Source organism: Chaetura pelagica, unplaced genomic scaffold (assembly GCF_000747805.2).
Source record: "Chaetura pelagica isolate M959 unplaced genomic scaffold, ChaPel_1.0 scaffold364, whole genome shotgun sequence".
Lineage (NCBI taxonomy): Eukaryota > Metazoa > Chordata > Aves > Apodiformes > Apodidae > Chaetura > Chaetura pelagica.
Genome location: NW_009953089.1, coordinates 1,199,744 through 1,224,786, shown reverse-complemented (window position 1 = coordinate 1,224,786; position 25,043 = coordinate 1,199,744). Strand labels below are relative to the sequence as shown.

The following is a 25,043-nucleotide window of genomic DNA, read 5'->3' as shown; positions in this document are numbered from 1 at the left end:
TTAATTCTGCAGCCCTCTAACTAAAGTAGTTTCATCTGAAGAAGGTGAAACTTTGCATCTTGCAGTTTTGAAGTGACATTATTGGTTTCTCAGTGACAAGACATTCTGGACTGAGTGTGGAAACACACCAGGCAACATCTCCTCCTCATCACACACTGATTTTTTGGTTGGACTTTTTGTAATCCTGTGCTGGTTCTGGGTTGTGTGGTCGATCCTTTTGCCATAACACAACCTGTGCACTCTGTCTTTCTGACTGTGCTTTGGCTTATACCATCACAGAATTTTCAGAAGAGCCCTTTCTCTTTTCTCCTCATGGATTTTTACTCCTTAGCTCCCTGCACCTTTTCTTCTGCAACTGTATTTGCTCTAACTTCCTGTTCAATACTATAGATGTCCAAATTACATTCACTCTAAGGAAACAGTAAGGTAAGTCTTAGTCTTGGTGTATATTTCTAATGACAATAATGTGACTTTTGTAGTGCTATATAAGTAATAAATAAGAATGCTAAAAACTGTCAGCTTTTTCCTCTCACTGCATTTTTAAAGCCACCTTTTTCCACTGAAGGGTACAGCAAAAGAACGTTCCCAGCTGTTCCATCATGCCAGCTCTCTTACTGTGTATCCTCAAAAGAAATGAGCTTAAACTCAAGTATTTCAATGTGCAGTGTGCTAGTCTCTATATTGGGCCTTCCTCCCCTATCTTTACCTTCACGAGAGTAGATATTTCCTTACACTTATATATCTCAAGAAATGGCACGAGCTTTTATTGCTCCTCTAGCATTTAATGTAGCCTTAGGTAGCCACCCTGGCAAAAAGGTTTTTCACAGTATAATTTCTTCAGTTTGCTGCATGCTTCATAGTATTTTCTTAAGTTCTTCTTTTTCTGCCTTTTGCCTTTCTGCTTTAAAAGTCGTATGATTGATACTAATATTTTTTCCCCTGATAAAAATGTATTTTCTCTTCATCTTAGTGTTGGTAATACATTATTCTGTGTTCCTCCTTAATAAAAGCCATTGGTTGTTCCATTACTCATGATAGTTATTACAACACTAAAGGTCTCATTCATTAGAATGATTTAAGAGGCAAAACCAGAGCCCTGTGTTCTCTGTGGATCAGGGTAATAGCTTTGGTGGATGCAAGTTATTAAACAGTGTTTAAAATATAACGTGTTTTGTTGGTTGGTCATGTTTTTTGTTGTTGTTGTTTTCTTTGTAGGAGATTAATACTAAGGAAATATTTGTGAGCATGATTTATTATATTGCATATATATGTCCATACATATTTTGCTCTTCTAGTAGAAGCCAATGAGGAGGTGAACCTGTTGATTGTCTCCTATTTCATAATCTTTAAATCACTAATATAGTACATGGATTTTTGACAAATTTATAATTATCAGACTTTTCTTTGGATTTATGTCATTTTCTTGGATGCCAGTGGAAGGAGGAGTCATAATCTTGGATCATCTTTGCTAATATGTGGAAAAGAGGGCACAATCTTATCTAGCAGTAAAGTTGCATGTAGAGCTAGGGTGTCAAAATAGCAAAAGACATTTTAATGTGATATTTGGAAACAAATTCTACTGTATGGAAAACTTGAGCCGTTACCTGGGTACAGAGGCAAACAATGAGCTTCTGCTGCCAGAATTATTTTCTCAGTATGGTTAAATGCAGTATGAACCATCTTCTAGTGAACATGGTGTACATATAGACAGTTGAAGGATGTAGTGCTTATTCAGTGCTTTCATAACTCTTCTAAGTCTTCGTTTTTCTTAGAGTTTCACAAATTATGCAGTTCTTTTGCCTCTACAAAATTTTTAATTTGTTGTGTATAATTTTGCACTCCTTACCTGAATTATAACAAACAAACTAGTTGGTCAAATTTGTATTGCAAATGCTTGCTATACTAATGAATTTGACAACTATGTCTGCATCACTTGCCCTCTATACGTGCTGTGGATGGTATATCGCTTTTGATTCTGCATGTGCTGATTAACTTGTCAATGTGATTGCTTTAAAGTTTTGCTACAGAGCTGTTTGCTTCCTTTTAGGTGTCTGTTCTTCCTGGTCAACAAAGACTTGGGTGTCTGGAAGTTTGAATTGTTTTTTGGGTTGTGCTTTTTTTTGGGGGGGGGAGTGTGGGCAGGCTGGAGTTGTTGTGGTTTTTTTTTGTTGTTGTTGTTGTTTTTGTTTGGGTAGTTTTTTCCGTTTTCTTCTGTATTTAAATGAAGACTGTAAAAGCCATGGTAATGCTGGACCAGACAACTAGGAGAGAGAAAAACCAGGGACAGACTTACATGTGTGTTCCTGAGGGTCTTCCCATGTTAGCTTATCAGGTGCAGTGGATAAGCTGTTTAGTGCCTGAAGAGGAACAATTTTGAAAAATGTATACAGTTTTTTTTAAAGCTTAATATATAAAAGGGAGAAAGAATGAAAACATTAATATCTAAAGGAGGCAGCAGGAAGATGTTTTAGTGGCATTAGGGCTTCCCTTAAAATTTAACTAACTTGTCTATGCTGACATTCAGAATGGATAAGTTCTGCTTTATTCTGGGGGCAGCTGTCACAGTTTCACTCAAAATTGACCATTAAACCAGTGACAATAATGCTTGTGATCCCCTCACCCTCCCACCCAGGTAGGGAAAGGAAAGTGAAAATTAGAAGAGAAACTTTCCTGATTGAAAACTGGACAGCTTTAATTAAATACTTATGATAAAAGAAAATATGTACAAATATATACAGTTCTGCCCAGGAATGTGCAAAATGCCCATCACCTCCCCCCACCCCCAGCAACTCCCACAGCATCTCCTGAGCTGTGAGCAGTTCCAGAATGTCCTGGAGCTGCCAGAGAGAGGGGCAGAGCAGACAGGAGCTGAGGGCAGAGTGATGATGGTCAGGGATACACAAGCCTGGGGATGGAGTCCTCCCTGGACAGTGGCCATGAGTAGAAGAGAGGGGAAGAAGCAGAAAGGGAAGGGGCTTGACTTCCATGATCCCTGACTTGAAACTGAATACGATGTGTGTATATATGTATGGAGTTGCTCTGGCTGATTTTGCTGTCAAGTCCACCCCTGTCTATGGAAGGGTTGCAGATATGACTCTTCTGCTCCCTTATTATCTGAAGCAGCAGATTCACTAAGCAGAGCAGAGCATCCTTGATCTCTCATCTGTAACATAAACATTCCAGCCTTATCAGTTCACTAGCAGGAAAACTTGGTGCTATTTAAAAGAGAACTCACTGAAGGGAAAAAAACCAGAACAAACAATAAAAAGAAAATTGGCTTCATCCAGGCTTAAACCAGGACAGTAGATTATATAGCTTGATTATCCATGCTAAGAAAATGGCAATATATTTAAACAGTAATAATTTTGATGCTTTCTTGGCTGCTAGATTAAACAGGGGAACTCACATGTTGTGGATTCAAGTCCATTGTAATCTGCATAAGATATGAGAAGTTGGTCTTTGTCAACACCACCACGATTGGTTGTATGCATCATATATAATGGATTTCAGTTCAGTAGCTTCTGTGGGTGGTAAAAATGGAAAAGAATCCACACAAGCTTTTCCCTTCAACCCTGTGTAGAACACTAAATACCACCCCCATGGAGAGAATCTAGGCTATGGCTGTCAAAGATACGTGAGCACCTTTTCTAGTTTTGCAATTCTTGGCTTTTTTCAGAACAGAAATAGCAGTAGTGTGGTATATTTTGGGTCACTGAAAGGGAGAGGGTTTGGGTTTTTTTTAATTAGAAGCTGTTTTCTGAAACTGGAGGAGCTCAAAATACGTAGTTAAATCTTGTACGAGGGTGGGAGTGGAGGATGGTGAGAGATAAAGCCACTTCAGGGACAAAGGGCTAGTAAAAACCTGAGCAATTTTAGAATAAAATTATTTCTTTGCATTAATGTTTTTAAGTCTTCTTTGATCAAAATAGCAAATCCTGACTGCTAGGGACAGGGTGTTATGTGCTTGGGTTAAATAAGTAATATTCAGAATTGTATAGATTTCATCCTCACAAAATGGTAGTGAGGGGAGGGAATGAGTGTAAAATAATAAAGTGGGAAGAAGAGAAAGGAGACAGCATGCAGGGCAGTTCTTCATTGTACATCACTTCTTGAATATGGTGCAGAAGTCACGTGTTTAAATAGGAATATCACTTTCCATACAATCAAACCTTTTAGAGGCAAAAATGCCAAAAATACATTTAAGGAGATAGTTTTGTAGGATAAACAGCAGGTTAGCAAACGTGCTGGAAAATTCTGAAGTTAGCCATAAAAATAATTTATTGGAGAGTTTCTTTGTTCCCTTGACTACTACAGTGTGTGACACAAGTTGTCTGATCTTGCTGAATTGAAAAAAAAAATATTTTTTAAGACCTTTAACTAAATCATTTGCTTTTTGCCATATTACTTTGCAGTGTTTTTACAGTGAAATGGAGTAGCAGAATCAGGAGTGTCAAAATTAATGAACAGGTGATATTAATAGGGTAAAATATCGAGCTTTACTATTCGAGAAATCTCCTTGGATTGTTTCTAAAATATTCACATTAGCACAGAGAGGTAATGGTATTGTAATTGGGTTTCTGTAATATACACATTTTATGTTAGCAGCCCATTTGGCATTATCTTGTGTTCTCTTGTTACAAGCAGATTTGTAGCTTTACCCGTGATTGCTCAGCTCCCAGAGGGTGGTCACCTCAACACTTTGTTGTTAAGGTCAAATAATTGTATGATAAAATACAAGGGCATTTTGGAGCACCAGCACCACCTCAATTAAGCAGCCACTGAGGAGGTCTGAGGAGGCAGGAAGACAGCCTTAAAGTATTAGTGCCATCACTCCTTATAGCCAATACAGAGAAAGTAATTTCCAATGGTATTCCAGACGATTGGTCTCTGACTCTGGAGATGACACAGAGCACGTAGACACCTATCTTGATGTCTTTAGGTTCACCTGTCTTTAGGTGAACCTTATTTTCTGCTCAGAGTTCTCCCTGTGTATTTGACACAAATATCCTCAGCAAGTTTGCTGATGATTCAAAGCTGGGAGGATTGGCTGATTCACCAGAAAGCTTGTGTGGTCATTCAGCAAGATTTGGACAGACTGAAGAGCTGGGCAAAGAGGAACCTAATGAGGCTCAACAAGAATAAGCGTTAGGTCCTCCACCTGGAAAACAACAACAACATGCACCAGTACAGGTTATAGGAGCTGACCTGCTAGAAAGCAGCTCTGTGGAGAAGGAACCTGGAGTCCTGGTGGACAAGTTATCCATGGGGCAGCAATGTGCCCTGGTGGGCAAGAAGGCCAATGGTATCTTGGGGTGCATTAAGAAGAGCATGTCCAACAGGTAGAGGGAGGTTCTCCTCCCCTTCTACTCTGCCCTAGTGAGATCCCACCTAGAGTATTGTGCCCAGTTCTGGGCTCCCCAGTTCAAGAGGGACAGGAATTTACTTGAGAGAGTCCAACAGAAGCTACAAGGATGATTAAGGGACTGGAACACCTGTCTTATGAGGAAAGGCTGAAAGACCTGCTGCTTTTTAGTCTAGAGAAGACTGAGAGGGGATCTTATTAATGTATACAAATATCTGAAGGGTGAGTGTCAAGAGGGAGGGGCCCATCTCTTTTCAGTCATGCCCATTGCTAGAATGAGGGACAATGGGTGGAAACTAGAGCACAGGAAGCTCCACCTCAAGATGAGGAAAAAACTTCTTTACTGTAAAGGTTATCTGGAACAGACTGTCCCGAGAGGTTGTGGAGTCTCCTTCTCTAGAGGCTTTCAAGTCTGGATGTGTTTCTGAGTAACCTACCTTAGATTCTATGGTGGCCCTGCTCTGGCAGGGGTGTTGGACTTAATGATCTCCAGAGGTCCTTTCCAACCCCTACCATTCTGTGATTCTGTGAAATTCTGCTTTTTAGAAAATTAAGCACAAATCAACACCCCTAGCCTCCCCCAACTAAATAAACTTGGAGAACTGAGGCCTGTGATTAGAATTCCTCTTAAATAGATAAAACGTATGAGCAGTAATTTATATAGGCTGGGCAAATGCAATGTGTCTATTCTTGACATTTTACAAAACTGTAATAATCGTTAAAAATATTTCAGTGTATCTCAACATTTTTCTCTAACATTAGCACTCTTATTTCTCAAGGGATAATGTAGAATTCCAGTGTAGTGTGGGTTATTTATTTTTTTTCTAGTTATACAGATTTGTTATCTATTGTAGCTGTAAAATTAGTCTGCTTGCTATGCTAGCCTTTCACACTATGTTCACACCTACAACTACAGGAATGCAGCTTGAAGGAAATTTAATTAGGAAAATGAGGCAGATGAAATAGGCAATGTAATGCATATGTGCAATATGAAGAAGAGTAAATACACTTTTCATCTGAATAGTCAGAATAGAAAGTGTGTTAAACAGGCCTGAAATTTTCTTTTACCAAAAATGGATTTCCTTCATTTTCTAACATTACTATCTAATTGTCCTCCTTATTACTGGGATTAGAAAGACTACTATCATTAAAGAAGAAACATCTTTCACCAATTATATTTAATTTCTGTTTTAGCTGGTAATGACCTCCTCATTATGTGAAAAATGGAAATCCCTGGGGGAACAGACTTAGTGAGGTGATTCCAATCAGCTGGGAAGCCTTGTGCACACATGATTTGCATCTCATGACCAGCATGCATGCACCTGTGCTGTATTGATTTCTGCTTGTTTACAGGCCAGTCAAGCAATAAGGAGGTAGAATTCAGATGACTGAAAACTTACTCTGCTTGTAGCAGTTTCCTGCCTCACTGCACTCTGGAATATTCTAGCCTTGCTGCAGTGTTTTTCTGTGCAGTCACATATTTTTAGTTACTCAACCTTTCACTGACCTTATTCTGCTATTTTTTTATTGGTTTTTTTTGCATATGGTTTACCAAAATCTTGGCTTCTCTTATAGCAAATTTCAAAGCATAAGGTCTTAAAATCAGCATCTGTTCCTTCAAAGTCTTGGTTCTGAGTTTAAGTCTCTATTCCATGTCTCTGGATAGTGCTTTTAATTATCAGTAGCCTGGAAGTCAGAATAAATGCTAGCCTTAGTTTAGTTTAGTTCTTTTGTGAAATCAGATAGATGAAAAAGACAGAACTTCCTTCCAGAGGACAAACACTTCTCAAAAGCACTTTCAAAGCCTGTACATTCAGAGTTGTTACATATATTTTTCTTGGAACAGATACCAGGAGTGGGACCTGAAATTAGAATAAATCTTTTAGATTAAGAACCAAGTTTGAGTCGTACTAAACACAAGAGGCTTGCAACAAAAGAACTGCAGCAAAAGACACTACATAACTTCAACAGTATCTTTCCCCATCTGAAGCAACTTATAAAACTGAATTTTCTTATTTCTCACTTCGTTCAAGCAACGTAATGTTAGTGTAGGGCTTTTGTTGTTTCTGAAGTAATGTGTCACATGAAGTTCTTCACTACTTCATATTTTACCCTGCAGCACCTTGGATATTTCTGATTGAATTTAAGTACTTAAAAAACTCGAGAGCTTAAAGACCTAAAATTGAACCTGTTAGGATTGTGTCTTAGTTATTTAAGAAGGATTTTCATTCTCACCAGGAGAGAAAATTGTAGCAATGATAAGTGGAAATCTTTGGCTTTCTTTACATAAGAGCAAACGTTGCACACAACTAGAAAACTAGAAAATGTTGCGCAAACTAGAAAGCGTGGATGGAAAATGATAACGTACACTTAATTTGTCACTATTTTTCAATTGAGGTATTTAGTGGAGAGGTTTAGACAATGTGTTGTCTTTATTTCATAGATCTTTATTTCATTGATTTGCATTAGGCAAAGGGCATATGAAATACTCTTTGTGCTTCTCTGTGGATGTATGACTGGGTTTAGACAATGTGTTGTCTTTATTTCATAGGTCCTGTGTACATTGATTTGCATTAGGCAAAGGCCATGTGAAATAACTCTTTGTGCTTCTCCGTGGATGTATGACTCAAATGTACCCACTGCAGAACAAATGAAACTGGGGGGGAGAAATTGCCTTCCCTTTCTAGAATTTTGTAGCCATGCCAAGATGATGGGAAAAGGGTTTAAGAAATTATATGTAAGTTTTTGCTTTGGAAAGCAGCCCTTTCCACCACCCTTTCAAAGTCATACTTTTAGGAAAGCCTCAACAGCCTTTTCAAAACACCCAATGCCTTGCTGAGCCCAGGAGGCACATTCTTTCAGAAACTGCCTAGACAATTTGGTTGGCTGGAAAGGCAAAGTCAGTCCCTTTATTACCCTTAACTATTGTCTCTTTCAGACCCTGAAGATTAACATTTATCATGCTGAGATTCGGGCAGCACCTCATCAAACCCTCCGTGGTCTTCCTGAAGACAGAGCTCTCCTTTGCTCTCGTCAACCGGAAGCCAGTGGTCCCAGGACGTATCCTTTTGAACAGCTCCTTGACCATGGGCATCAGCTCTCTCGGGGAAAGCAGGAGGAGCTCAGGAGCTACTTCAAAGACCAGGTAGGATCCCACATGGCTTTATTCTGAAACCAGGCAGTGGAACGTGATGCGCTTGATCGGTGTTGCAGAACTGCCGAAAACAGTTGCTTAGCAACTGTGACCTTAGAGGTGAATTTCTATTGACCTTTTCACCACAGAAGTTGTATAAACAGCCAGGTGCTGCTAAAAGTGTTTTAAAGTGTATCTGAGATGGTACTGTTTAAATTTCATATTATGCTAAATAACACATCCTACTTCCCTTTTAATAATGTCACTTATTTTTCTTTAATGGAAGATTTTCAGCTTCTCCTAGCTAAAGGTACACAATTTGTCAAATGGCAGCAGAACCCTGTTTGAAGACTCTTTATTTTTTTGGGACAGATTGCTTTGATTAATTTAGGTAGGAACGGATTAAATAAACCATCTGTATAGTGCACATATTTTCTGAGGAAAAAATGAAGCCCCATGTTCTAAGTAAAATTCTCAATTTAGAAACCGTACAGGAACTTGATTCTCCAAGATAGGAAAGGTACCTATTTGTTGGATTGTGTAGTGTGGCATAATATTTTCTAGTCAATACTCTGCTGTTGTGTAACTTGTGCTGGTTTCAGTGACTGGAAGTAGAACTTTTTCTGAAATAATTCTTTTCCATAGAGGTCCATGGTAATATTTTATTAGGAGCTCAGGCAATGGCTGGATGTGTTTTGGCAAAATAAGAAAATCCTCTGGAGTTTTTTGAAAGCTTCCCTGTTCTTCTTTAGTTTTATGTTGTTTCTTTCATAATTTAATATGTAATTTAAATTTAGTAAACGTGAACATATTTTTTTAAGCCATGTTTCTTCTGAAATATGCAGCCTTCCTCTTTTCCTATCACTTCTCTATGTTATAATTGTACATCTTCATTATATAGACCCATTCCAGTGCCTGAGAACCTGTTTGGTGAAGAATTTGTTTCCTAATATCAAATCTAAACCTTCCCTAGCACAACCTGAGGCCACTTCCTCATGTTCTATCACCTGTTACATTGGTATATGCATTGTCCACATCAGAGAGTAATTATAATGTTATCTGTACTGTTCCTGGAAGTTTTGACAACAATAGGTAATTATTTTTTTCAGTTAATCAATTAAGTGAACTATTACATCTGTTGTTTAAAGTAAAGTTATTTCAGATTGAAGATAATTGGTTTAAAGTTTTATGAGCATGTAGTAATGACAGTTTAAGCAGACTGTAAAACTTAATTATTACAGGCTTCTTTCCTTCTTAAATAATTAAAAATTATAAACAGTAGTTGCATAGGTACTGCTGTTTGGCAGATACATTTATTTGCTTAGGTTTAGCTTTGTTATCCCATAATGAGCATTGCAGCATATTTTATAGTGTCACATTGTTTTAATAGCTCATGTGATGTAATATATAATGTAGTCTTTATTTCTCCATTGAATAAATGTTCAGGTAACAAAAACCTAACCCTTTCCCTTCCTCGTTACAATAAGAAAAAATTAGAGAAGGTCTTGATGCAAAGGCTGGAATACAGTATGTAAAATAGAGCAATTTGCAGTTGTAAGCCTTTAAAATGTCTGTATAATGCAGCATTCATCTCAAGACCTGGTAGTAACAAGTGTATTTTTGCTTTATTGCAATAATTTTATCTGCCTTGTCTTTGGCACAATTATGACATTCCTTTTCTTTTTTCTTTCTTTCTTTTTTTTTTTTTTTCTCCAGTATAAAATAAAATATTAATGTGTATGAATTAGAGAGACAAAGGAAATCAGTTTGAAAGCCAGCTCACTCCAGGTGGTGGCTTTAATTAACTAGTAAGGTTGAAATTCCATCTTGAAACAGAACGTAGGATTGGAGTTTTGAATTTGCTGTAATAGTTATGAAATAAAGCTATTCTCTGGAGCAAGATCAGTTAAAATTGTCTAATGGAGTTCAATGCTCATGATTTGAGCAATGCCAAAGCATCATTTTTCAGTTAACACCTTAAAAAGTTGGGTTTTTTGGGGGGATATTGTGGGGTGTTGTTGTGTGTTGTTTTTAAAAAATATTTTCAGCTGCCCATCAGTTAACACCTTAAAAAGTTGGGTTTTTTGCGGGGGTATTGTGGGGTGTTGTTGTGGTTTTTAAAAAATATTTTCAGCTGCCCGTCCTGTGACTTCAGTTTGACGCTTGAAAATCAAACTGTGTTTAATTGTAACCAGCAGTAGGAATAGCAAAACCGTAATATTCCTGGCAAGGAAATAGTTCCCCTATTCCTGGAGAAAGCTGCTTCAATTGCCTCAGCATTAGACATCTGAGTAATAGATCCATGCTAGTTTGTGGACCTGGGAACCTGTTTGTCCTAGGATCCCTTTGAGTGAAGATGTGATTATTTCAGATTCTTGACTAAAAAGTAACTGGGTTCTTAGTATTGAGTAAGGGATATCTAGCAACAACTGGGACCTCTACTGTGTAACCTAAAATATGCACGTGTTTGACAGTAGTAGCAAATTCATTCACCTCTTTTGGCACAGACAAATGGAGAGGGAGAGCTGCATGTGGTCAGTGTTCAGGATTAGTGTGTGTTCCCCTCAGGACAGCTAGTCCCTTTGCTATGTCCTGATAGGAAAATCATTAAGGCTCAGAAGTGTCTGACCACAGTCTGTCTGAAGACAACAAGTCACCCAGCTGCCATGACAAAAAGAGGAGTGTGGACCTGCTCTGTTCTTGCATAGAGTTCAAAGGGGAGGATGGGGCTTCCCTTCCCCTTCTCCTTGTCTGTCTTATTTCAGAACAGCCAGGCACATAATGCTGGGGACAGTCGATTAATGAGGTACTGGGTTGGGGGCTGTTTTTTAGTTATGCATTTTATGTTTTCTGGTTTGTACAGAAATTATATGATACTGTTTTGCTAATGGCTGGAATTGCTATGGAGCCAAGAGCCTAGGTGGGAATACTGTATGTAGTGCACATCTGAGCAGTTAGCTTGGGTGTCGGGGGGAGGAGGTGAGCTGGTTATTGTGTCAGGTTGCTGGGATTTGTATGTTTATCCAGGTACCAGTACCATTTTCTGTGAAATGTAGTATTGCTATTTCCTCTAAGTTCTGTTTGCTTGCTGCTCTGCAAAGAGAGATCAAGAAGTCGTTTGTGGCTCCCTTGAACAACATCATCATTTTAGAGGTAGCTGTTGAGTAGCTGGAGTAGTACAGGGATGTGTCCATAGCCAGCACGTGCATTGTTTCTGTCCCACAAAAGGCAAAAGATTAATTGAATCGGCTCATGCAACAAGCATGAGCTGAGGTCTTACTTGCCTTCAAACTCAAGTTGTTTCATTCAGAGCCTTGCTACTCCCGTAATTCGGAGCAGAACTGTAGTGTCTTTTTAAAGAAAATCCATCTCCTGCTTGACAGGGACTTTTTGCTCTTTAATATGGTAACAAATACTTTGTGAATGACTTAGCATTTTATTGACGTTTTCGTCGCCGTAGCTTTACGTGGTTTTGTTCACATCTTCAATAAATATAAACTGTTTTGTGTTTTGTTTTTTTAATCACTGCTTTTTCTCATTGCATTGTGCAGGATACTTGCTTTCATCTTGTGTTAAACAAGAAAAATGAATTTGAGCACTAGTAGAATCCATTTGGGGACTATGACTTTTATTATAAATAAAATTATTCATTTGTTATGTCCAATTTTTTTTTCAGTAGACAAGGTATTGATCTTTGGATTTGTGTTCAGGATGCTGTAAGAACTATGAGCACACAAGGAACACAGCAGCATTTGTAAATAGATTGAATGCAATATGTAATGACAGAGACAAACATCGGATCTATGGCAATACTATATTACACAAAGCATTTTTCAACAGTTTATTGAATTGGTTATTAAAAAGAACAGGCTTTCCAGCTGTGACCAATGAGCTGAGGGTTATGATGATTGAGCAATTTTATAGAAATTTGTGGTGGACAGTGTGTGTCCTTTAGTAAGTGCACATGTGTGTATGGCTGTGATAAATTGGAATAAACACTTTACACTAACTTTCCATCTGGGTTTGATGATGAAGAGCTTTTTCCATTTAAAGGAGAAAAAACAAAACAAATCAAAACCAAAACAAAACAATTTAACTGTTACATATTAAATTTTGCTAGACTATTTGGTATTGCTATTTCCATAGAGATCTAGTGTTTTCCATGAGAAAGTATTCTGGTTGTGGGGAACAGACCATACATAAAAACCCAATTCATGTGATATTTTCTGGCAACTTCATCACTGTATGAAATTAATGGTCTTAATTTGTTGCCAAGGCAGTGTGCTGTTCTGTGAATTACTGCAGCTTGTTCTGGTTATTAATGGAGAAAACATTAGTTGAAGCAGATGCTCCTTCAAAGACTCGAAAACACCCTGAGCTGCAGTGTGATTGTTCTGGGTGTGTTGCTTGGGACTGGGTGGGATCCGTGGTCCTGCAATTTAAGAATAGTGTCTGTTTTGTTGTAAACTTTTTTTCTGTTTGTGAGATTTCCTGTCATGTGCTATCAGGCTTATCATAGTGTGATAGAATCCTATAGGTTGGAAAAGACCTTAAATCATTGAGTCCAGCCATTGGCCCTACTTCACCAAGTCCAGCTCTAAGCCATATTCCCGGGGGCCACATCTAGACAGCTTTTAAACACATCCAGGGATGGTGACTCAACCATCTCCCTGGGCAGCATGTTCCCATGTCTGACAACCCCTTCAGTGAAAAAGTTCTTCCTCTTGTCTAGTCTAAACCTTCTCCGGGGCAGCAGGGGGCCATTTCCTCATGTTCTATCACCAGTTACTTGTGGGAAGAGACCAGCCCCAACCTCCTTACAACCTCCTTTCAGGTAGTTGCAGAGGGTGATGAGGTCTTCCCTCAGCCTCATTTTCAGACTAAACAGCCCCAATTCCCTCAGCTGCTTCTCATAAGACTGGTTCTGAAAGCCCTTGAGACTGACATATGCTGTGTGGCCACCAAAGGTTGCTGATTTTCTTAAAAGATTTGCAGTTAGAAAGAAATAATATTTTAATTAATATTATTTGTTAATACGTTTCAAAAATAATTTTACGTTTAGCTACAGTCCTGGTAATTTTCATTGGAGATAGTACAGTGGCTCTGGAAAGAAGAGGAGTATTCTCTCACCAGTTTGGTGGAAAGCCATGGTTAGTATGTATATGAAATTTTAATTCTTCATAAAATTACAGGGTGGCTGTTTATTGAGATTTAGGTCATTTGTACATTACACATTTATCACATCTGTATTTATGCTACATAATTATAAATTTAATGGGTTTTAGCCTAAATTAATGTCAATACTTGCCATAAAACTAAGATTTAGAAAATAAAATTCAGCTCTATTGTGGGATATGTAAATTTGCATTTACACATTGCAATAATGTACGCTGCACTGTTACAGCTACACATTATACTTATTGAACCCTGTGGGAAAGTACTCTTTAGTGCTTGTTAGAGAAGCTTTGTATGCATTACTATTATTGTCAGTTTGCATTAGCACAATGCTGAGGACCAGCCATGCTTCTTTTAGCTTTTTAGCAAGAAGTAAAACTAAGGGCTTTTGGTAAAAACCAAACCTGAGTATGATCCTGGAAACTGCAAGGGAATCACATGCAAACAGAAAATATTTTTTTTTTACAATAAAGAGTGAACTACTTAAATTTCTCAAAAGTAGAAGTAACTTTGCTGTTGTAGAAAATAACAGGTATAAATGACAGATCTTGTGTGAAAAGGTGGGGGAAGTATAGAATATATTTATTCAGCTTGAATGTGGAAGAGATTCAGACTTACTTTCTGTACTGCCAGTATTAGATTGTTGTTGAGATACCATATTGAAGCTGTTGAGCATCACTGGAAAGTCTCACTTTTTTCCCTCAGGTCCCAAATAAAACTGTTTCATGGCTCTTCCTTATGTGAGCAGTCCTCATTCCTCAAGTAAGAGTTATTAATACAATAATATTTACTTACAGAAATGGGAGTAAGAAAAACAGTTCCTATGCTTAATAATTTTTAGCAACATTAAACTCTGTTATGCAGAGAGTAAAGAGTGGGAACTGCAACCCTGGCAGCAGCAAGCCAGTAGATCAGTTTCACTGTATTCTCAAGCTGCCTTCTAGGAAAAAGATTCTCAAACAACCCAGAGAGTGAGTGCTCCATTTTGTGTATGCAAACCACTTGAATTCAGTGGTAATGGAGAGGCCAGCTAATTATCTCTGGGCTGGAGCAATTTTGTTTGCCGTCTACAAACAAATGGATGATGTTTGACTCACATTAGGAAATGCTGCTTCTGAAGATAATAAATTCAAGGTTCTGTGCACAAAAGCTTGGCTGTCTGTCTTATTTGAGGAGCTGAAGTTCAACTGTATCATTTGGTCTGATAAAAATACTTCCTCTCCCTTCAAATCCTGTCTTGCTTGAAAGGTGCTGATAGTTGAAGGAGAATGTACTTCATAAGGATTTACTTATTCTTTTTGCATTGTTAAATTTGCATTAATATAAAAGTTTTGATGAGAATCCCATTATAAATGCTCTTAAATAAAAGGAAAGAATGGAAGCAATGAAATAAAAATTATTTTTTGCTGATTTGCAAGTGAATTACTGCAGCTTGTTCCTGTTATTAATGGAGAAAACGTTAGTTGAAGCAGATGCTCCTTCAAAGACTTGAAAACACCCCGAGCTGCAGTGTGATTGTTCTGGGTGTGTTGCATGGGATTGGGTGGGATCCATGGTCCTGCAATGTAAGAATAGTGTCCAACTATTAAGTTACCAACTAAATGACTTTTTTACCGGCAATAAAGATTTCTCAGGTTGTAGCACAGCTTGGAAGAGGTATCTTAAAGCTGTCTTAAGGCCATATCTGGGTGAGGCAGTAGCTCTTACGTTGGAGCCTGGTGCATCTTACCTAAAGCCATGGAGGCATGAGGGATGAGCAGTCTTGTATTAGTGGTATATTCAACTGACCTTCAAACCCTGCTGTACTGAGAGTAATGAGATCTCTGAAAAATAGACTCGTAAGCTGTGTGTCGTAACAGGTTGAATCTGGGCAGTTAGATTTCTTGGCTGCATTGGTAATATGTGCTGAGATCCAGCTAAAAAACTCCAATTCCATTTTGTTCTAATCACTTTTATTCATGTTCCTCATCATTGTTTTTTGGAACTTATAAATGACTTACAGAAAACCACACTATCCATGAACCTCTTTATTGCTTTGTGTGTTTCAGGGGCATTCACTTTTCTGTATTTTGAAGATTCGTTACTAATTTAAGTCCTCTAAAATTGATTTTGCTTGTCCTTACAAGCCTAAGGAGGTGGAAGAAGTGAAGTGTAAAAGACAGAGGATGAAAACTGTATAGAAGGAAATAAAATTAAGAGCTAAGCTTTTGTATGAAAAGTGATGGGGAAACTGAGGTGGGATTCAGAAAAGGTAAAATGAGTGTTTCCTTTGAGGTTTAAAACAACAACTGGCATTATTGTTTAAAAAAACTGAAGTCCTATTTGTAAATAATTAATACTTTTAGTCCAGCAGTTATTTTCTAGTCTAGTAGAGAGCAAACTTGTACTTGGTGTGGTTATTGAAAAAGCCTGTCATTTTATCCAGGAAAGGCAAACAAACTCAACAGCCACAAGTGGGCTTTAGATAACAAATAGAAAGGGGCTGTTTGCTGCCATTGCAATTCTGCCACTACAGGAAATTTAAGTACCTGCCTCAATAGCAAATAACCCTGTGTTCTGCTTTCCTGTACCAAATACTATGGACTTTATAAAAGAAAGGAATAAAAATCTCTCAGGGTTTAATTTCAGCTTTTTAAAATTCTTTTGTTTTAAGTAGTTTCTGACTTTTGAAAGAAATTACAGTTACAAGCTGTTCCTGTTACAGTGTGTGAATGTCTAGGACCTGTTGTCCTCATCACAGCCATCAGAAGGTGATCTGCAGCACACACACAGTTAACTGAGTCTGAGCAAGGTACTGCATGGCTTGCTCTTAAGGCAGAATATAATTAAAAGAGATGATTGGAATACATGGTTATTCATAATAGATGTCACACAATTACCATAAGTAATGCACTACATGCAAAATCTCCATTTGTAATGAAAATAGATTTGCTGGAAAGTCAGTTGGAAATTTCATTTATTCCTTATTGTTTTTAGCATATTGGAATATTTTGTACTCTTCAGTGTAATACAACTATGTATTTTCTTCAAGTATGTATTTTTGAGAGGCACCTGACATGAATTTCCTGTGACTCATAAGAGAAGATCTAGTAATACAATGTTAAAATGTGATGTCTTTTGTTTTCTGAGTCTAGAATGTTTGCTGTGAATAGCCTAGTATATAGGATTTTTCTGTTGAAACATACATAAATATTCCTTAGGGTACCATAATTATAAAATAAATGAAATATTTCAAAATTTCACAAGTAATCATCTTGTTCTCCTTATATTTAAAGGACCTTTTCCATAATTCAACCCCAGTCAGCAACTAAGCCCCCCACAGTCACTTGCTCACTCCCCTGTGGTGGGATGAGGGAGAGAATCCAAAGGGTAAAAGTCAGGAAACTTGTGGGTTGAGGTAAAGACAGTTTAATGCATAATGCAAAAGCTGTGTGTGCAAACAAAGCAAAATGAAGAATTCATTCACTCCTTCCCATCGGCAGGCAGATGTTCAGCCATTTCCAGGAGAGCAGGGCTCCATCATGCACAGCTGTTCCTTGGAAAGGCAAATGCTGTAACTCCAGGCATTCCCCACTTTCTTCTTCCACCAGCTTTATTGCTGAGCATGACATAATTCGGTAGAGAATATCCCTCTGGTCAGTGGGGGTCAGCTGTCCCAGCAATGTCCCCTCCCAGCTTCTTGTGCACTTCCAGCCTCCTTGCTGGCAGGATGATATGAGAAGCAGAAAAGGCCTTGACACTGTGTACACACTGCTCAGCAGTAACAAACATCAGTGTCCTATGAACTGTGTTTTCAGTACAAATCCAAAACTTAGCACTATACAAGCTAATATGAAGAAAAATATCCCAGACAAAGCCAGTACAACCTTCAGTGGTGAAGGTGAAAGAGGTCATGCTATGTACATGAAAAACAGGCAGGAATGGTCTCTAAACATACAATAGTACTAGTACTTCTCCAGGGCCTAGAGAGCAATAAATAATGCCTAATCTCTTCAGACTACTTGGTGTAGATGTCAAACCTTGCAGGGTAAGTCCCTCAGTGACTGCAGACACAGGGTGCTTGAATAGAGTCTCTTAGTGCTCTTAGAATAGTGTCTCTCTCTTCAGAGGCAACTTAAGGAAAACTGTTCACAAAAGGAATACTTTGAACAAATGACTTCACTCTGAAGCAGTACTAGGCTTCTGGATACTTGGGCAAACTAACTGAGTTTTGAGATTCAGGGCCCCAACTGTGTTTGGCTTCACCCCTTCTGGTATTGGTTGCTTTTTAGGTAGGACAAAGTATTCCCTCCCTCTTTTCCTCCTCTTCACCTGCATAGCACAGTTGACTGATGCTCAGTGGTGTGCTTTCCTCCTTTGACCACTCAGAAGGTAGCACACACAGGCTCTCTAGCACTTTACTCTGTGCTCAAAGCTGCTCAGTTGTGCTTCTTTGTTTGTTTAGGAAACGCTTTTTTCTGTGGCTGTGAACTGGCAGGTGAGGCTGTCAAAGACACAGATTCCAAATGGCCATATAATTGCTTTGCAGAGCTTCCTCTGAGGGTCAAGCACCTTCTCTGAGCAAGCTAATTGGGTAAATTATGTTTTAATAACTTGTCTTATGTAAAGTTAGGTATGAAGACAGCAGACAATGGAGGCTTTGTTGTAAATTGAGGCTACAGTAGGAAATGGAGTGCATGGTTCATTGATACAGCTGTATTTCACTTTATCACTCATACCACAGCTAGGTTTCTAAGGTTGCTCACATGTGGATAGTCTGCTATTCATTTAATAATGTGTTTGCCTTTTTGCTTTTTCTTGTAACCTGCTGACTTGTACTGTTTCTGATCAAAGCATATAAACCTGAACACCTCTCAGACTGAGCTCTCTTGAGCAGGTGTTCATGTTACACAATAAAAGTTTAAAATTTCCCTACTGATACTCTTCAGTTTAACATCATGCTGCATTCAGATGAGTGGCCTCTCTATAGAAACTGCCTAAGAATTGTTAGTTTTAGGTTATATTTTGTCATCTTTATCAGTTAATAATTGGGAATACATTGAGATGCCCTGATTGCTGTTGGTTTCATAAAATTGAAATGGCATGTATTGACTTTGAGTTAAAAGAGGTGAATTTGGAAAGTCTGGTTTAATGCAGTCTGCTCTGATGGAATTTGTGTAACTGAATACAACGTTTTACTCTGTGTATGTAAAAATGTAGCTTTTTATGAATGTATTTTACAAATGTGGTGTTTGGTTCTGTGTTTTCTGTGACTCTCAGGTAGAATTTGCTTGGTTGCAGAGAAAGAATGTATGACACAGGTTATATCTTTGTATTATGCTATAGAAATTAAAGTTACTAGAATTCAGGCATTACAATTGGGTCACTGTAGGCACACATTTCAGGAATGCTTTCTTAGCCTCAGTTTTGTTAATGATGATTCAGTTGGAATAGAACCTAGCTCATTTGGTATGTAGTTCACTTTACTGCAGTCATACTCCAAGGATAAAGTTGAGAAAAAATACTTTTAAGGATATAGTTCAGTAAATAAATCTTCCTCCTGTCTGAGAAGAAACCCAGAGCCCAGTGGTGAAGACATTACATTTCTGTTGTTTTCTGTTGATTATAGACTTCAAAATTATATGTGATTTGGGGAGCAAGAGGAAGAAGTTGAGAAAGGGGAGAGGAAAATAGGTTTGTATTTGCCTTTTTTGTTTTGACATTTTGGGTGCATCTGGGTGGTGTTTATACAGTTATACGCCTACTTTTACAGCACACTTCTTTTTCTCTCCTTTTTTGAGGGGGCATGGGGGATAATTTCATGCAGTGTCTTGATATCAGCAGGCTTAAGAGCTCAACATTTGGTGACTGTTGTGATAACATTACAAGAATATAAGTTGCCAGCATGTAAGATTTTGCCAGAGAAAGTTGAAAAAATTGCTTGATCATACCTGCCAATATGGGAACAAAATTTCCAGGAATAAAAGTCTTATATTAGCAAAGGCAATAATAAGAGCTATGGCCATAAATTTGAAGCTGGAGATACATGAACTATAAGCAGTGATTTTTTATTTGTTTGTTTGTTTTAACTATTTAAGATGGATAATAACTTAGTAACTGAAACAAATGGCTGGATTTGAGGAGCCTTTTATTATTTGGTACTTTGAAATCAAGATTGGACTTCTGTTTAAGGTTTTCCTCCTCTACATGGAGGAATAATAATGATGGAATCTGTGAGCTGACATGGGGGAAATCAGAATAGTTGGTCTTTTTCTCTCACTGGTTGAATGATGTGAACTGTTGGTGGGACAACAATGAGCTGTGATGTTTTTTGTGATTCCCAAGTCTTCAAAATGGAATCTCATCTTCTTTAGAAGAAAAAAATATATGATAAGGAAGGAAAATATTTGCATTATGAAGTCAAAATAATTGGATAAACTTTCAAAGAAGACTTGGGCCTTACTTCTAAAGGGGTGTCATTTGACTTTGAAAATAATAATAGTGAATTACAAATAAAGCAGACTTATTGACCTGCAGTTTGATATTCCTGCTAGGAACTTGAAAGAGAACATAAAGTTACTCTCTAGCTAACTGTCCATTAATAGCTAATTTAAAATTTGTTAAATTTTTGCTTAATTTCTGGATTATTGATTGTATTAAACGGTGACAAAAACTTAACACTTAATTTCTGTGCATAGCAAAACTGAATTCATTTGAACTGCATCTGAAAAAAAATTTAAAACATGCAATTGCTACCCTCCTTAGGTAGTAGGAAGACTATTTAAAAAAAAAAAAGTCATCTAATTAGTATCCAGTCATGTGGAAAGATGCTAATGACATCTCTGCTCAATTAATGTTCCTCTACTATGACCCTATCAATATTAATAATATAAGTTATACTTGTTTTTCTTTAAAAAAAAATAATATTCTGCAAACATTGATGTTAATGGCACATTGCTGATTTAACATAATATTTTGCTGGGTTTACTCTAGCTTAGCAAACAGTTAAAGCTTCCCTTTCTCCTGTCCAGTTCCCCAACGAAATAAAATGTAATGCATTTAATATCGATTATGACTTGCTTATAAAATACCTCGTGGCACTGAACAGTCTTTTTTCAATGTGGAGAAACATGCTTCTCACATGAGGGTTGGGCATTATCTGAAAGGATCCCATGCAAACAGAAAGCCAAAGCTAAGACACAGCTTACAGGAATGCTTTCAGTTAAAAGAGAAAAATGGGAGAGAATTTTAAACTAAACTGAACTGCTTTCCTTAATGCTTATACCATCTAACTTGACTTTTATTATGTAGATCAACCAGTCATCTATTGCTTAATTTTCTTGATTTTTAATCTGTTAAAAGTTGGAGGAAATGTTTTAGTCCAGTTATAGTAGTTAACAATAGTGGAGTTGTTGCAAATATTATTCAGTCTGGATCACTGTAGAGAAAACAAATTAGACTGTGTAAGAAACTGTATCAGGCTCAGGTTGGTCCCTGAAGATGCCTTGCATGGAAACAATGAGGGGCTGCAGCTTTGTGGGCAGGTATGTGTTTCTGTGCTGTCCTCCTTCACCTCCATGTGAAATTCTCTCTTGTGGTGATTGTTTTTATAACATTTATTACATCTTTCTATACAAATCTTAAACTTGTTTCACCCATTTTTAAACTACAGGGACAGAAGATGTTGAGATGAGATTTTTTTTTTTTCCCACCCTGTGTATGGAAATGATAAGTTTAATCCAAACCCCCAGTGAGAGACCAGGTCAGGCTTTATTAATCTTTAAATAAGAAAAACCTAATCAGTTCATATGGCATTTACAGCAGCATTGTTTGTTTTAGTCTAACCCTGGTATGTAGTTTGGATTCTTTATTCTAGTTGATTACTGTATTTTTTTCAACATTCATTGGTCTCATAGAAGCCAATGCATTTATTTGCTCATTTGTGTACGTTACAGTGTTTGTGGGGAAGAGAATAGTCTGTAACATTGACTGCTAGAACCTGGGGGAGGGGCTTTGTGTGCAAACCAAATGGATGACATGTAGTTCAGAACTGGTAGAATTATATGTGGGATATATTTGGAAATATGATGGAGTTTGATGCTCCTAAATTGCAACCAGGATGCATAATACTTAGTGTTTTGATATGAAATAGATACAAAGAGTCTGATGTTGCTAAATGCAAGAGAAAAACAACAACAAACACAACAGTATTTTAACCAACCAGAAATGCAAGTGCCCCTCTGTGCAATGGCTGGATTGCTGTTTTGCTTATATATTCTGAGAAACTGTTGCTTTTGAAAGGTTCCTCCATTCTGCCAACCTGGGAGGGAGGAGGGGTGGTGTCAGGGTCGGGGGAAAGGCCATATATCCTCCAGCTTGGAGTATTTTCTCAGATCCTCCTTCATCTTTAACTGTGACACTGATGGTACCTGAATGAGTTTAACTTTGTACCTCGGCTAAAGTGTTGTCCAGAGGGGACCATTTTAGATTGTCTACAAGGTATCAGAGTAAAGAAGTTAATGTGATTTGATGATTGTGTTTTGTCGTGATTGAGAAAGCAGAGAGATGCTCTATTTGTCTTTTTAAATAAAGGGAGTAGAATCAGGATTGTCATCTGATCCATCAGAGGATTCAGCAACAATAACTATCTTCCATCTCATGATTTCCCCTTCCTTTTGAAACTTTCTAATCTTTGCAAGAAAAATTGTCAACTGTTGTAGAAGTCAAGTGTTTGTTGTGCAATTTAAAGATATATATTTGTCTAATATCTCTTCTCTGAATTGCTGATTTTGTGAGGAGATTATATTGTTCTTAATTGTCATAGTGCTCTCCGATCTATGTTCCTTATCCCTGCAGGTTTGAGGAGACAAATAATGTTTCATCTAATCTAATTATTTTTTCTTTATGTAGTTGTTTAAAATGGTGATTAAGGTGTTTTTTTAAGCCATATATGTTTAATGGCTTAGATTTTCAAAGTCACTGCTGAGATTAAGATGAGTGACTCCTGTGGTAATTGTTCCCACTTGCAGGATGGGGTGAGAGCAGTTTCATTCACTTCAGAAAGATCAGGATTTGTCCATCTCTAAGCAAGAAGTGTGTTCTTGTTCTTCTGACTGTGCCAGTTTGTCAGTAGTCATGGCTTGTTTCTATCAGCAAAGTTAAAGATATCTTAAGAGTAAGATGTTTTTAAACCCAGGGAATTTTGAGAATATTTTCCAGTTGGAATTCAGATATTTGGGAACAACCGACCATTAAAACCATGTAATTAAAAGTAGTTCATTTAAGAACTAAAAATGCCAGTACAAATACTGGGCACAAAAAAAAAATTGGAGAGAAATAATGTGGAGGTATAATAGTGCTTTGAGTTTTTCTCATGAGAGACAGTGTTTGACTGTCCTGCTACTGCAGGGTGAGGACCCACAAAGCTGAGTTTGCTGCATATATTGAAGGTAATTGAATTTGCCCAATTATTGAAGTTTTAAGATTGATATCAGATGCATGTTTCATTTTATGTAATCAGTAGTTTTGTGCCATTTTGTGTCAAAATTCTAGCCTTTAAATGCTTTTTATTTTTGTATTGTTGGGGCTTAATTTAACTCTAAAACCTTCTATGCAGATTCAGTTGAAAATAAAGTTTAAAATGTCTATCCCATAGAAAAGAAAAAGGCAGTCAACATTTGCCTGTCATGTCCATGGAATTAGTTGTGTTAGGCACACTGGATGCTGAGGGTGTAACCATTCTTGTTCCATTTTCCTTAGAGATATTTGTAGCCTCTACTGCCTTGAATTGACTCAAAAACTGATGCCCAAGACCTGGCCTTCACCTCTGTGCACTGTTTGGTAATAAGGGTGTGATGGTGCATTTGGCACTGACCAAAGGGAGTAGAAAAGTAATTAATTGGGTTTGACTCTGCAGATGACAGTGTAGCTCTGCTCACTTCAGAATATAAAAATATCCCAAATGATGGACAGTGGGAAGTAGTTTCCTATAACTTGAAAATTTCTTTTACAATAGGGAATAAATCTAAAACTGGAAGGCTGTTATTGCTTATTTCCCAGTTCCTTCTAGTACCTTTTGGCAGCTATGAGAGATTTAGAACAGTGAAAGAACAGGTAATTTGAAGGAAAGAAATATTTTCTCAGTTCTTCAGAAAGCAAAGATAATTAAACTTAAACTCTTTAGATTATCTAAGTCTGTATTATGGTAGTTATGAATCCAATTAACACGTCTGAATTTGTTCTCCAAGACTGTGTTGGTTTGGTTGTTTTGACTATATTTCTGTAAATTTGAGGGGCCAACAGACAGTTTGTGTGTGAGGTTTAGCTAATGTGGAGAAGGAAACCCTATTATTTACTAAGGTTGTGTTCAACAGAATTGTTGAGATTTTGCTTAACTAATGATTCAAAATCATGTTTTAAGAATAAGAAATCAATTGCTTTTTAAAAAATGACCTTTCAAATCTGCTTTCCACTTATGAGGTCATCAGACATAGTTTGTGAATGCAGGGTGGCAAGTTCTGGGAGGAGGAGAGGATGTCCTGTTTACCTGTAGTGTTTGGTTGCTGCTTCTCCAGTTTCATACAGGACTGAGCTGATCCTGATTGCTTAAAATCACATTGCCCATCTGATCTAAGCAGGAACTGAAGAACACACCTAGTGTCTGCTGTAATCTAATGAATATACTTCTTTTCCCATATATAAAATACTGTAATGAATTAAAGGCATCTGATAAAAAGGTTGGTTTGGTCTATTAATATTAGACTCACAGGCTTATTTAGGAAGCAGCTGATGTGTAGCTAAGAGGAAAGTTGCATTTTAATAAGCCTTTCGCAAGCTGATAAACTACATTAATCTAGCAAAGGTCTTGTCACTACTTGTACTTTTTTGTGGATTTTAAGCATTTTTTGTATTAATCTTTCAATTTCTCTGCCTATTGTCTGGGTCTACTTGAGAAGATTGTGGTTCAGTGGAGATGCTCAGTACAATCTCAAAGGGTATGATTTCTTAAAAAGGCTACTTAAATCGATTCAGAACTTCTGATGGCTGCTTAATGACTGTCTTAGGAACCCTAATTGTTTTTCTTTCTTTTCAAGGAAAATGGTTTTGATAGGACAAAAAAAGCAAACTGTATTCATGCAAAACAAGTCTTTTAGGTTACTTGCCATAGAGTTAGTAAATACTTACACTGATAATCTGGTGTGAGCTTAGTGTTTTCCAATATTAAGTACTAATAAAATACCACTCTTCTAATGCCACAGTTGAATATGGTGCTTTCTTTTTTCTTATGATGATTTTGATCAACCACAGCAGGTTTTTAGTTTGACAAATATTGATAAATAATTCAAGTAATTGCTTTCAAAAAGATGAAAATATTGCTAACAAAAAAAGTCTCTT

General features: G+C 37.4%; 1 protein-coding gene across 1 annotated transcript in view; it reads left to right on the top strand.

Moving 5' to 3' along the window:
* The first annotated feature begins 8,322 nt into the window (after positions 1-8,322).
* Positions 8,323-25,043, top strand: part of FHIT (fragile histidine triad) — a 405,015-nt gene continuing 388,294 nt past the window's right edge. Inside the window, exon 1 of the mRNA XM_009997008.1 lies at positions 8,323-8,422. Within this exon, the coding sequence (XP_009995310.1) occupies positions 8,323-8,422 (100 nt within the window). The remainder of the gene's footprint in view (positions 8,423-25,043) is intronic.